This window comes from Syngnathoides biaculeatus, chromosome 6, assembly GCF_019802595.1.
Source record: "Syngnathoides biaculeatus isolate LvHL_M chromosome 6, ASM1980259v1, whole genome shotgun sequence".
Classification (NCBI taxonomy): Eukaryota; Metazoa; Chordata; class Actinopteri; order Syngnathiformes; family Syngnathidae; genus Syngnathoides; species Syngnathoides biaculeatus.
In genome coordinates, this window is record NC_084645.1 from 15,831,108 (window position 1) to 15,845,358 (window position 14,251).

A 14,251-nucleotide genomic window follows, 5' to 3' on the forward strand; every position below is an offset into this window, starting at 1 on the left:
TTGTTTTTAACAGATGCAACGCCATTTTGGAAGCGACCTCAGCTGGCACGTGTCCCTAAAAGTGATCTCAACAAACAAGTGTGTCAGGAACCGGGCACAAGGGTGGACCCAAATGCACGACTCAAGAGATAAGCAGAGAGTATAGAGGAAACCTTTATTCGGTCCAAGGTCAGGGATCATGCAGGCATTCCAAACAAGGCAGAAGTAATCGTGCGGCAGGCTCAAGGGACAGGCATAGGTCGGTACACGGAGAGAAGTCAGGCGAACGGGAGTGCGGGAACGGAGCATCAAGGATGACGATCTGGCGAAGGACAAGTTGTCCCCCAAGTCCTACATATACTGGGAGGTATTAGCTGGAACAAGGTGCAGGTGTGCTCAGACTAATTGGCTGGCCACGCCCAGCCTGGGCAGGAAGCCAGGAGCATGACAGTACCCCCCCCCCACCCTCAACGGGCGGCTCTGGACGGCCCAGGAGCATCAGGATGAGCCGCGTGAAAGTCCCTGATGAGGGAGCGGTCTACGACGAAGCGGGAGGGGATCCAGGAGCGCTCCTCCGGGCCATATCCCTCCCAGTCCACCAGGTACTGGACCCCCCTTCCTCTGCGGCGGGAAGACAGCAACCGGCGCACAGTATACACCGGCCCACCATCCACCATGCGGGGGGGCGGCTTGGCCGGAGGAACGAGCGACGAAGTGCGATTCGGGCGAAGTCTGCTGACGTGGAACGTAGGGTGCACCCTCATCGACCTGGGCAGTTTCAGCGAGACGACGACAGGGTTAATGATCTTGGAAATCGGGAACGGGCCAACGAACCTGGGAGCCAGTTTGCGGGATTCCATCCGCAGCGGGAGATCTTTGGTGGAGAGCCACACTCGCTGTCCCACCCTGAGCTCTGGTGCGGGCCTTCTCTTGCGGTTCGCTGCGGACCTGTAGGTGCTGCTCATGCCCAGCAGTGTCCTCCGAGCTGCTTCCCAGGTCCGTTTGCAGCGTCGCACCATGGCCAGGGCCGATGGGACCGCAGAGTGTGGCCAGTGGAGGAAACAGGGACGGAGGATAGCCATGCACGACACGGAGTGGAGCCATACTTCTTGAGGCGGAGGGTAGAGAATTGTGGGCATACTCCACCCACTTGATGTGCTGGCTCCACGTGCTCTGGTCCCTGGATGCCAGACATCGAAGACCTGTCTCCAACTCCTGATTTATCCTCTCCGTCTGGCCATTAGACTCCGGGTGATGACCCGATGTCAGACTAGCTGAAGCGCCAATGAGGTTGCAGAATTCCTTCCAGAAGTGGGCGCTGAATTGCGGACTCCTGTCCGACACGATGTCCTGGGGTAGCCCGTGGTAATGGACGACCTCGTCCAACACCATCTGGGGTGTCTGCTTTGCCGACGGGATCTTCGGAAGCGGCACGAAGTGGACCATCTTGGAGAAACGGTCCACTACAGACAGCACAACTGTGTTCCCTTGGGAGGGTGGCAGGCTGGTAACAACAGTCCAGCGCAATGTGTGACCACGGGCGGAAGGGGATGGACAGCGGACGCAACTCGCCTACAGATCGTAAGCGAGACGACTTATTGGCCGCACATACCGGGCAGGCATTGACGAAGTCCTTCACGTCTTTGCTAAGGTTGGGCCACCAGAACCTCTGTTCGACCACTGAACGGGTCTTCGCCATACCCGGATGGCACACAGTCTTGTTGGTATGTGCCCAGTTGACAACGTCTCCCCGCAGAGACTGAACGACGAAAAGGCGGTCCGACGGACAATCCGCGGGCGGCGGAGCCTCTCCCAGGGCCTCCTTCACCAGTGACTCGACCGCCCAAGTGAACCCGGACACGAAGCACGCCTCTGGCAGGATAGTAGTGGCCTCTGAGTCCGTGCGCCCTCCCTCGTGGATCCGTGAGAGTGCGTCTGGCTTGCCGTTCTTGGAGCCTGGGCGGAAGGACAGAGTAAAGCGGAAGCGGGTGAAGAACAGGGCCCACCTGGCCTGGCGGGCGTTCAACCGCTTTGCGGACTTCAGGTATTCTAGGTTCTTATGGTCCGTGAAGACCACGAATGGTACTTGCGAGCCCTCCAGCTAGTGCCGCCACTCCTCCAACGCGGTCTTGACCGCCAGCAGTTCCTGATCTCCCACGTCATAGTTCCTCTCTGCCGGGATCATCTTCCTAGAGAGGAACGTGCACGGGTGGATTCTTCCATCCCTGGGACTCCTCTGAGACAAGTCGCTTCGATTCCCGAATTAGATGCGTCAACCTCCACCATAAACTGGTTATCTGGGTCCGGAACAATGAGAACGGGCGCAGCAGTGAAACTTGCCTTAAGCTTGCTGAAGGCCTCCTGGCAGGTCCCGGACCACGTGAAGGCAGTGTGTGACGAGGTGAGCGCATGCAGAGGAGCGGCCACGGAGCTGAAGTTCCTTATGAACTTCCTATAGAAATTAGCGAATCCTAAAAACCTCTGTACGTCCTTCCTGCTGGCGGGGGTAGGCCACTGCAGCACCGCGTCGACCTTCTCGGGATCCATACGTATCTCTCCTTCCGCCCGGACTAAGCCCAGGAAGGACACGGATGCCCAGTGGAACTCACACTTGTCCATATTTACGAACAATTGGTGCTGCAACAGACGCCGGAGCACTTCTCTGACCTGTTGAATATGAGAGGTTAGGTCTGCCGAAAAGATAAGAATGTCATCCAGGTATACAAAGAGATTTATTCAAGAACTCCCGAAGCACGTCGTTAATGAAGTTTTGAAAGACGGCCGGGGCGTTGGTCAGTCTGAAGGGCATCACGAGATACTCGTAATGCCCCGTGGGAGTGTTAAAAACAGTCTTCCATTCGTCACCCTCCCGGATCCGCACCAGATGATACGCGCTGCGCAAGTCCAGCTTGGTGAAGATCCAGGCTCCTTGGAGGAGTTCAAAGGCTGTAGCTATCAGGGGCAAGGGGTACCTGTTCTTGACTGTGATGTCATTCAATCCTCTGTAGTCGATGCAGGGTCGCAAAGTGGAATCCTTCTTCTTAATGAAAAAAAAAAACCCTGCACCAGCTGGTGAGGATGACGGGCGAATGAGTCCTGTTGCCAGGGACTTCTCGATGTACTCCCTCATTACTTGGTGCGCCGGTCCTGTCAAAGAGAACAGTTTCCCTTTGGGGGGTGAGGTACCCGGGAGGAGTTCAATGGCACAGTCATAAGGCCGATGCGGCGGCAGGGATCTTGCTTTTGACTCCGAAAAAACTTCCTTCAAATCATGGTAGCAAGAGGGTACCGTGGCTAATTCGGAGGCGGTGCTAAGCTCAGCAACTTGGATCCCTCCGTCCTCCCCGGCGGCCCAACACTGCTTGTGACAGTCCTCACTTCATGCCATAATCCGACCCGTGACCCAGTCAATGTGGGGGTTGTGTCTCTTGAGCCACGGGCTCCCAGGATTATATCACTGTTGCTAGAATTGAAAACGTGGAAACTAATCCGCTCCATGTGCGTGTCCGGAAAGTCCATCCGTATGGTTTGCGTGCGGTGTGTAACGTGGCAGAGGAACTTGCCGTTGGTGGCGTAAGCAATACGAGGACGCTGTGTGGGGAAGGTTGCCGCTCGCAACGCTTCGACCACCCGAGGAAGTATGAGGTTCGCATCCGCACCGGAGTCAATGAACGCGATCACTAAGCACGAGTGAGAGTCTGTACCGACTGTGAGGTGCAAAAGCGATTGCCCCGACTTAGCGCCAGTATACCGCACACTCACCGGCGTCGAGATCCCAAGGTCGGGGTGCTTCGGCTGAGCCGGACAGCAGAGGATTACGCGTCCCAGACGTCCACAATAGAAACAGAACCCTTCTTGTCGCCGACGTAAGCGCTCCTCCGCTGGGCTGCCGAGTCACCCCACTTGCATGGGTTCCGACGTAGAAGGCAACGTGGGTGGCCGGGAAGCGACCGGGCTGAGCCTCTCCGTCTCCTCCTCCCTCAGGCCGTCCATCTGACCCTGCAAGGTCAGGCGCTGATACACCTTGAGGGCCAGTGCGATGAGGGCGTCCAGCGAAGGCGGAAGATCCACAGCAACAAAGTGGCCACGGATCTTGGAGAAAGTCCCTGGTAGAAGGCGTCATGGAGGGGCTTCTCGTTCCACCGGCTCTCGGCAGCCCGGATCCGGAATTCAATGGCGTCGTTGGACACGTGGCGATGGCCTTGACGAATTGTCATGAATGAGGACGCCGCCTGGCGTTCCGGAGCCGCGTACTGGAATACCTGGGTGAGCGCGCAGACGAACCTCGTCCATGAACGGCAGATCTCAGAGTTGCGACTCCACTCTGCAGTGGCCCACGCCTCCGCCCTCCCCGTCATGTGGGAAATGACGAAGGCGATACGGGAGCGGTCCGTGGGGAAAAGCGGACGCTTGTAGTTCAAAATGGAGATCGCACTGCGCCAGGAAGGGCTTGACGTTGCCGGAGTTGCCTGAGAACCGTTCTGGTCGGGAAAGCGGAGTTATGCCGGCACAGGAGGGGTCCGTAACAGGCGGAACGGCCATCGTCGGCGTAGCTGCCGTGCTAGCTTGAGAAGCTAGCCACGGTTCCAGCCGGGCACAGAGCTCATGGATACGTTTATTAGTAACCTGGAGAGCAGCCTCGTGCTCGACCAGGCGTTTGCTCTGGACTTGCAGCGAACGGCGGATGGCTTCAGAGTCGGCTGGGTCCATGTTATGGCCAGATCGTTCTGTCACAAACCGGGCACGAGGGTGGACCCAAATGTACGACTCAAGACATAAGCAGAGAGTATAGAGGAAACTTTTATTCGGTCCAAGGTCAGGGATCATGCAGGCAGTCCAAACAAGGCAGAAGTAATCGTGCGGCAGGCTCGAGAGCGGGGTCAAGGGACAGGCGGAGGTCGGTACACGGACAGCAGAAGTCAGGCGAACGGGAGTGCGAGAACGGAGCATCAAGGATGACGATCTGGCGAAGGACAAGTCGTCCCCCAAGTCCTATATATACTGGGAGGCATTAGCTAGAACAAGGTGCAGGTGTGCTCAGACTAATTGGCTGGCCACGCCCAGCCTGGGCAGGAAGCCAGGAGCATGACAAAGTGCGCCAACTGTGTGACACCGGATGACCTCTTAGACAATCAATCATTTTTATGAGCCGGATATGTCATAGGCCATAAATCATTTTGACATGAGACTGGATATGTCATAGGTCATAATTCATTTTTGTATTGAAACGGGGCTTTAAATTTTCTATTGAGATACACATATTTTAGAAGTATTTACTGTTTACTGTTATTTGAATCTGGGTCTTTTTTTTCAGTATGGGTGGACTTATTCTTGACAAGACTGTGTCAGACCCTAACTTGGCTGGAATCATACTTTATGCCCCAGTTATCAATGGTGAGTTGTCTTCTCTTTTCTTTTCATGGTAAATTAAATTATTTGGCATGCAGGCTTGGGGAGGAATAGAATCAATCCTATGTCATCAGAATCAAACAAAAGTAATGGACATTCATTTACAGATACAGAAAAAAACAATCAGATTACAGATCAGTTATTAAACATTTTTATTATTTTGTAGGAGAGCATTTTTAATGTCAGTGGGAAAAAATATGTAAGACTGCTGGTAAGTAAAAGTTGTACTGATAAATTCAAAATACCCCAGCAGAATTTGTGAAATACTGTATTGTTTTTTTTTGTTAATAAGACTGATGACTGAACAAGGACCATCGTTTTTTTTTTTAGTTTTGTTTAGTTTGCTTGTAATGCTTTTCTGAAATGCCTGACAGTTTAATTTAAATCTGATTAAAAATACCTATTAATATAGCTCATTGGAGTACACTCATTTCATTTGATCAAAGCTACAACATCTTTAAACAAAACAAACTACATTAACACAACATTCTTGTTTTTGACTTCCTTAAAGCCCGGGTGTCATCCCTATAAACATTCTAAAATAGATATTGTAATGAAAAATACATATAACATTATTCACTTCAATGTCTATACGAAAAAATAAATGTGAGCGGAGAGCGCGTCATCCATGCGCAAAGTTGCAGAAGTGTCATTCTACAATATCCAAGTGGTCACATATTGCCTGCGTCCTCCGTCCGTGACGTCACCTGGACATTTGCAAATGAAAACACCCTAACTCCGGGAGACAAACGCGCCCCGTCTGAGACGGAACCTCTTTTCGAAAAGGAGAATACCACACAACCAAGTGAAGTTACCGGGGCAATATTACACTATTGTTTCGAACCCTCAGAACAATATTAGACTATTGTTTCGAGCCATATTCAGATGATATCCGATCACACCCAAACCTCATCCCCGTCTAATCCACTTCCGCGGCGGAGATGAGCCATCGTGGCAACGCGCAGCCTTCGCAGAAGCAGTGACTGCCGAACGCGGCGCCTCAGCCAGTGTGGCTGATTTTCTGCACAGTGGTGGCATATAAAGAGAAGGTGGAGCCGAGCCATGCTGCTTTTAGGGGTGTGTTCAAAGCCGCCACAGTACTTGTTGAACACTGTCGAGCTGGGGCGCATTACTGCCTACCTGTTATTTGGAACCCACGAAGGTCTCGTCCTCTGCACCCGTGTAATCCATTTTTTTTACAACGAACTGGGTCTCTTGCAAACTTATGAAGGCTAAATCCATTCTCCCGAGTGTTCAAGCAATGTCCAGCAATGCAATGAGCCGGTATTTTGGCTAACACGAAGGAACAACGAGCTACCTTCCCGGAGGTAAAACTAATGGAAACAAACGAGTCCACTAGGGGGCGCCTATGTCCTGTTCATCACTTCCTGCTTCTTCTCGAAAACAAATCTCTCGAGAGGATTTTCATGGCGGGAGTTACAAAAAGCTGTATACGTCAAAATCATGTTTTGTGGTGAAAAAACACATGGAACCATATTGGCTGTGGATTTTTCATTAATAATATACCAAAAATAATCCATTTCATGACACTTGACCTTTAAATTAAGATTTCTAGTAAACCGCATTTATTTTTAATCTCTGAGGCCTGCTGCTTGTCATAGGCGTGATTATGCACCCTAAACATTCTGAATTTCTACCATCCATCCATTTTCTTAGCCGCTTATCCTCACGAGGGTCATGGGAGTGCTGGTGCCTATCCCAGCTGTCATCGGGCAGGAGGCGGGGTACACCCTGAACTGGTTGCCAGAAAATTGGAGGGCACACAGAGACAGACAACAGTCGCACTCGCAATCACACCTGGGGCCAATTTAGAGTGTCCAATTAATGTTCAATGTTTTTGGGATGTGGGAGGAAACCGGAGTGCCTGGAGAAACCCACACAGGCACAAGGAGAACATGTAAACTCCACACAGGTGGGGCCAGGATTTGCCCCTGGATCTCAGAACTGTGAGACCAATGCTTTACAACTATTCCACCGTGCCGCCCTGAACTCATGTCTCGTACAGTATTTAAAAGAGGGTTTGCACTTTGTTATTGGAAGGCTAATCAATATAATACTGATGCAAGAAAATGAATAGAAAACTGATCACGTGGGGAAGGCCTGCAACCACGCAAGGTATTGTTTTATTTAACTGAAGATGGCAGCAGTAGCAATCATTGTCAAGCGTGTGGTCCTGCCACTACTCCTTACCTCCACCTGCCATGTATTTCAGCCTCGCGTGTGGTATCCCCTGTTGCCAGATCGCTGTGTGTGATTCTCGGGTCTGTTTGAGTCTAGTGTGAGTTTATGAACTTCTTGTGAGTGATTTGCCTTGTTACATGTCTCAGCATTTTTTTAGACCTTTTCTTCTGCCACATATTTTTTCCTTTGCCCTTGTTGAACTGGTTACCTGTTTATGATCAATGCCTGGTATTAAACCTCCCTCAAAAACCATGTCACTGCCTTGGAGTCCTGAATTTTGAGTCCCACAACTGTAATAGTCTTCTGACTGGACTCCCCATAAAGAGCATTAAACAGCTGCAGCTCATTCAGAATGCTGTAAATCAGGTTCTGACCAGAACAAAGAGGTCAGAGCATTTAACTCAAATCCTAAAGTCCTTGCACTGGCTTTCAGTCAGCTTTAGAATAGATTTTAAAGTTCTGATACTAGTCTATAAATCATTAAATGATTTAGGTCCTGAATACAAGAAAGAAATGCTTACAGAACGCAAACCCAGTAGAGCTCTGAAATATAAATAATCGGGAATATTTTACAGTTCCTCTGGCCGGTTGGCTTTGCTCTACTGTATCGTACTTGGTGCAGGTGTCTTTTGGTGAGAGAAAAACATAGGCGTGGGTAATTGTCGGTGCTCTTGTTTCTTCTGGGCAAGAATATTCTTATAAACAGACATGCCACCTTTGATTATGTTTGAGAACTTGTGTTGGAAGATTTATGTTTTACATATATAGCAAATAATAATTCCATTAGTTCTACCTTCAACTTTCACAGGCTTTGTTCTGTTATGGATTCCAGCTCTCCCGGTCATCTTGTCCCTAGATACTTTATCGTTATGTTGTTCTACAGGCTCCATGTGTGTAAAACTTGGTGCAGGTGGGCATAGATAATTGTTTTGTTTTTTCTTTCTCGTTTTGATATCATGAAAGGACCTTTAGTCTAAATTTAATTAAAAGGTGACAACTGGTAAGACTTGTACATTTTTCTCTCTTTGCAAATACCTTTCTTTCTTTTTGAAATAAGAACCAACAAACTAGATTGCTTCCTTATTTATGATATTAGGAAAAGATTTTCCCAAAACAAATTAAAGCCATGACGCTTTGTTCCGGTGGGCCGAAACATCGCGGTGCCTGCCGGCCACCCCCGGTACTCAGGGCGGGTGGTTGCGGCGGCGCCATGGTCCCACAGCAGCCTCCGGACTATGCTGCCAGACGAGTGCAAGTGAGTTCAGCACAGTTCACTGGAGGTCAGTCAATCTCCTTGTCAGGTTTACAGGTTAGACATTTATTAAACCGGGCACAAAAAAGAAGCAAAGACACTCATTTCAAGTTTGACAGCTCACGAGGACAGAGGAGAGGAACTTTATCATATAATTCACTATGCACTCCCTAATGATCCTGTCCTCAACCCCTCTATTTATTTGGTTTCTACGCCCCTTATTTACATGTGTGTTCCAAAAAGGAGGCGGGGGAGTAAAACATACGGCTGCCGGACTCGGTACTTGGGGCATTTGACAACGGTCTACAGTCCCTTAGCCAATGAGGACGCAGAACATGATGCGTGGTATCCCTGAGTGAATCGCGATACAGAACACAATGTGCTTTATACGCTGTGCCTGGTCAGCTGTTTGGAATCTTACCAACTCAGATCCCAATCAGGCCCTGAATGAATATAATTAACTACATATAGAGCAATACCTTACATTGTGTTCTGTATTAGGTCTTGATAATTACATTTGGCATGAATGATTAAATTCCCTCTTCTACCTAAGCAGCCTCCCTTTATTTGATGACATAAAGCTTTTGATGGTGGTTAGGGTTAGGCTCCCTTCAAAATGTACTTTTTGTCTTTCCTCATTTTCACCAGGCATTGGAGGAAACCTTGTCTCCATACAAGCGAGCCGCATTTCCACACATTTGCATTTGAATTTCTCATCTGGAAAGGTTCCTGAAGATCGTAGGAGATGCCAGCAACCGTGTGGCACCTTCTTTGGTTCAGGTAGCGTATCAAAGGGTTAAAAAATGTATAAAAGGGTACCATGGGTATGTTATGAGATATGCAAACCTGTGATAAACACATTCTGAAGTTCCTCTTTGATTTAGCAGGACCAAATCACAAATCTGCAAAAGTCCTGCTTCTTATGGTCATCCCGGGCCAGCTGATTTTCTTATACGTTATTCAGCTGCTAAAAGGGGCCCACACGATGCCCAGTCCTCTTTTCACTGTCGCGTTTTTGACTGCTTCCTTGATTCAGGTAAGTCAGATGTGTGCTCCTGTTTTGTTTTGCACACTGTCACCTCTTCATGCATTCAATATTTCTGCCTTACAGGTCTTTACCTTGCTGTGTATAGCTGACTGTGTGGTCCACTGTTTGTGGCGGCGGGGTAAAGACCCTGACAGTTACTCAATACCCTATCTCACAGCTCTTGGTGATCTTTTGGGGACTGCTCTTCTCTCCCTTACCTTCCTTTTGCTTTGGTGCAGTGGAGATGTTGGCGGAGTATAAATTCAAGAGGAATGTGATACAACTGAAATGGGTGTGTTTCAATATGAGACTTAAAAAAAAAACCTGTTGTATAGTTTGTAAGATTCTGACAGCATAGAGTTGGACAGACAAAAACCTACAGATGCACACACAGATGCACATTTAAATAGCAGACAAATCTAGTCCAAATAAACATTAAATGCTGTTTTCAAATGATGATTTTATTTATTAATGGAAAAAATATTTCACATTAGCATTATGTAATAGTAATGTGTTTTCATGTTACAAAATGCAATCAAAGGAGTTCCGCCTATTTGATAACACCACACTGTGTGTGCCTAAAGAATTTGAGTCATTTTGATGTCAGCTACTAAAGTAGCAAAGGTTACAGCATTGAGTAATGTTTTACATACAGTGAAGAAAAAAAGTATTTGAAGAGCCTCCTATATTGGAAGTTCTCCCACTTAGAAATCATGGAGGGGTCTGAATTTTTCATCGTAGCTGCATGTCCGCTGTGAAAGAGATAATCTAAAAAGAAAAATCCAGAAATCACAATGTATGATTTTTAAACGATTTATTTGTGTGATACAACTTCAAATAAGTATTTGAACAACTGATAAAAACAATGTTAAGATTTGGGACTGTAGCCTTTGTTTGCAATTACAGAGGTCAAACGTTTCACCAGGTTTGCACATACTGCAGGAGGGATTTTGGCCCACTCCTCCACACAGATCTCTAGATCAGACAGGTTTCTGGGCTGTCACTGAGAAAAAGAGTTTCAACTCCCTCCAAAGATATTCTATTTGGTTTAGGTCTGGAGACTGTCTAGGCCACGCCAGAACCTTGATGTGCTTCTTATAAAGCTACTTCTTGGTTTTCCTGGCTGTGCGCTTCAGGCCATTGTCATGTTGAAAGACCCAGCCATGACCCATCTTCAATGGTCTGACTGAGGGAAAGAGGTTGTTCCCCAAAATCTCACAATACATGGCCGCGGTCATCCTCTCCTTAATACAGTGCAGTCGTCCTGTCCCATGTGCAGAAAAACACTCCCAAAGCATGATGCTACCACCCCCATGCTTCACAGTAGGGATGGTATTCTTGGGATAGAACTCATCATTCATCTTGCTCCAAACACGATTAGTGGAAATATGACCAAAAAGTTCCATTTTGGTCTCATCTGACCACAAAACCTTCTCCCATGACTCCTCTGTATCATCCAAATGGTCATAGGAAAAATTAAGAAGGGCCTTGATGTGCTGGTTTAAGCAGGGGAACCTTCTGCGCCATGGATGATTTCCAACCATGACGTCTTAGTGTATTACCAACAGTCACTTTGGAAACGGTGGTCCCAGCTCTCTTCAAGTGATTGACCAAGTCCTGTCGTGTAATCCTGGGCTGATTGCTCATCTTTTTAAGGATCATTGAGACCCCACGAGGTGATATCTTGCATGGGGCTCCACTCCGATTGAGATTGACCGTCATGTTTAGCTTCTTCCATTTTCTAATGATTGCGCCAACAGTGGACCTTTTTCACCCAGCTGCTTGGAGTTGAACAATTTTGTCTGTGGTGTCTTGGGACAGCTCTTTGGTCTTGGCCGTGTTACAAGTTTGAGTCATACTGGATTGTATGGGGTGGAGGGGTGTCTTTATGCAGCTAACGACCAGCTAAACAGTTAAATCTGACTCAGGATAATGCATGGAGTGGAGGTGGACTTTTAAAGCCGGACTAACAGGTCTTTGAGGGTCAGAATTCTAGCTGACAGACAGGTGGTCAAATACATATTTGCACCTGTATCACACAATTGTTAAAAAAATCATATGTGTTTTCTGGATTTTTCTTTTTCATTATCTCTCTCACAGTGGACATGCACATACGATGAAAATTTTATACCCCTCCATGATTTCCAAATGGGAGAACTGGCAATATAGCAAGGTGTTCAAATACTTATTTTCTTCACTGTAATTCAGTAAAAGCAGAAGTAGGAAACCACAAGAGGAAATGTGACAGTTAAAAAGAACATGTGAGTGAGTGACAAATGTTCCATTGAGCTGAAAGCCAGGTTAAGTCAATTGGGGAAAATAGAGAAGTGTTTTCCTTGTTTTGTGGAGGTAATGCAGAAGTGAAATGAGAGTGTGAATCAGAAGGCGACTTACAGTTAAGAAAGGAAACTCAGTTTAGAATATAGGAGTTTTGGAAACTATATAAGAGTTTAGCAGTAGGCAGGAGTTTTGAGTAATTCAGTTCCTCCATGTATGTCTGCTGGGTAGAGTCAGAGACTTAGTTATTATCCCAGAATAATGCAGTACAATAAATGGTAAAGGCTATTCTTGCCTTTCCCCTCTTCCCATCAAATGTACACACAGAGGACTGCCAGAGGGAGGTAAGGTTTCTTCTTAACTGAATTGAGTACCATAATTTCTCGAGTATATTGCATCCTGAAGTATAATGCGCACCCCCAAAGTTGACCTAAAAAAAATCAGGAAAACCCTTCTACCAATGTACAATGCACACCACCAGTTTGCTGCTATCCCTAAACTCAAAATTAGGAGTTATCTGTATTTCTATTTTTGCTAGGTTTATACTTTTATTGTTTGTACTTATATTGTTTTTCAAAAATTGTCCGTACAACAATCATTAATAATAATCTTTGTGCATGTACTAATGCAGTGGTAATATATATCTCAGGACAGGCCACAGGACATGCTTGTTCTGGACCCTGCAATTGTTAGAACAGAATCCCTCAACCAACTAAAATAAATGCTCAACAATGGCATAACATTTTATTAATACTGTTGATAACACATATTACAGTCTTAAACTATTTAATACTGTTTAACATAAACAATTTTTGCATTAAATATTTGTGCATAAAACATTTGTGTGTGGTGCAGTTCATCCTCTACATTACACATCCTTGGCCAAGACTTAAAAAAAAGCTTCTGACTCATCTGAATCTGAAATCTGAAAAATATCCATCGTGGCTACCTTTGGTGTGGAACTCATTATTGGTCCAGTTCTGATGCCTCCTGCATTCATGAACAGTGATCCCATCTTGCTCCCACATGTCATCCTCTGTGCCATTCATGGCGTTAGTGAGGAAACATTTTTAGAATCCCAAGAGTCTTGGTTCCCTTTATTTCTCATTATTGTCAGTGCTTTGAGTGTAAGGTCCACCATGCTAACAGCGGAGCCTCTTGTCCCCGTAGCGTCAGGTTGCGATCAAAACGAAAGCTCAAACTACATAGAAATTAACGTAATGGGCAGTTTTTAAAAAGGTGAGCATATCAATTGTGTGCCCTATTAGAATTATTGCTTTATCATGCATTTGTTTCCATCATCTTTGCCTGACTCATTTTCTTTGCGAGCGGCTGTGTGACCCAGAGTGTGACCCAGCGACTCATGGAAAGGGGACACCCCCTTGCTGACTTCAAAGCAGATACTCCTCAATGCCAAATTCAAGACCTCTTCTGTCCCTAATTATTTGCACATTTAGTCCAGCGATTGGGTGTGAACCTGACATGCGCTATCCCATTTTTTTTCTTTTTTTAAACAATCAGTCATACTACGTAGCTTCAGCTTACATTGCTTTTCTTCCAGTTTGGTCGTGTCATCGGCAGGAGCGATGACACATTTCTTTTAAAACCAGCTGCACAACTAGCCCTTGTCAAGATTTTTTGTCTTTGTTTAAGTTAAAACAAACTCAGGGTCAGTTGTTTCTGATGTTTGGTGCAGTAGCAACAAATATGCTACGCTAAGGATCGTGAAATGCAAAGCTCCCCCACCCAAGGAGGTCAGAGTTCAGTTTGGTGGCAAACATTACCATAATGTATATAAATCTGTAACATAAGACATCGAATATCATACTGAAATTTATATATATATATATATACTTTTTTTTTTTTTTTTTTAATGCAGCCCTATGGGGGGCACAAACCAGTGCAATCTGTAGGCCGGTCCCAAGCCCGGATAAATGCAGAGGGTTGCGTCAGGAAGGGCATCCGGCGTAAAAACTGTGCCAAACAAATATGAGCGTTCATCTAAAGAATCCCATACCGGATCGGTCGTGGCCCGGGTTAACAACGCCCGCCCCCGGCACTGCTAACCTGCAGGGCGTCGGTGGAAATTCAGCTACTGTGGGTCG

At 46.9% G+C, this 14,251-nt stretch overlaps 1 protein-coding gene across 9 annotated transcripts in view; it reads left to right on the plus strand.

Annotated features, from left to right (window-relative positions):
* slc41a2a (solute carrier family 41 member 2a) overlaps positions 1–13,822 on the plus strand; it is a 35,204-nt gene extending 21,382 nt beyond the window's left edge. For 8 of the 9 annotated variants that reach the window (XM_061821434.1, XM_061821438.1, XM_061821440.1 and 5 more), the window contains 4 exons: positions 5,294–5,373; positions 9,491–9,622; positions 9,727–9,878; positions 9,954–13,822. In XM_061821434.1, the coding sequence (XP_061677418.1) occupies positions 5,294–5,373; positions 9,491–9,622; positions 9,727–9,878; positions 9,954–10,130 (541 nt within the window). In that variant the 3' untranslated portion in view covers positions 10,131–13,822. The remainder of the gene's footprint in view (positions 1–5,293; positions 5,374–9,490; positions 9,623–9,726; positions 9,879–9,953) is intronic. The other variant, XM_061821433.1, reaches the window with a different exon arrangement.
* Positions 13,823–14,251: the final 429 nt, after the last annotated feature.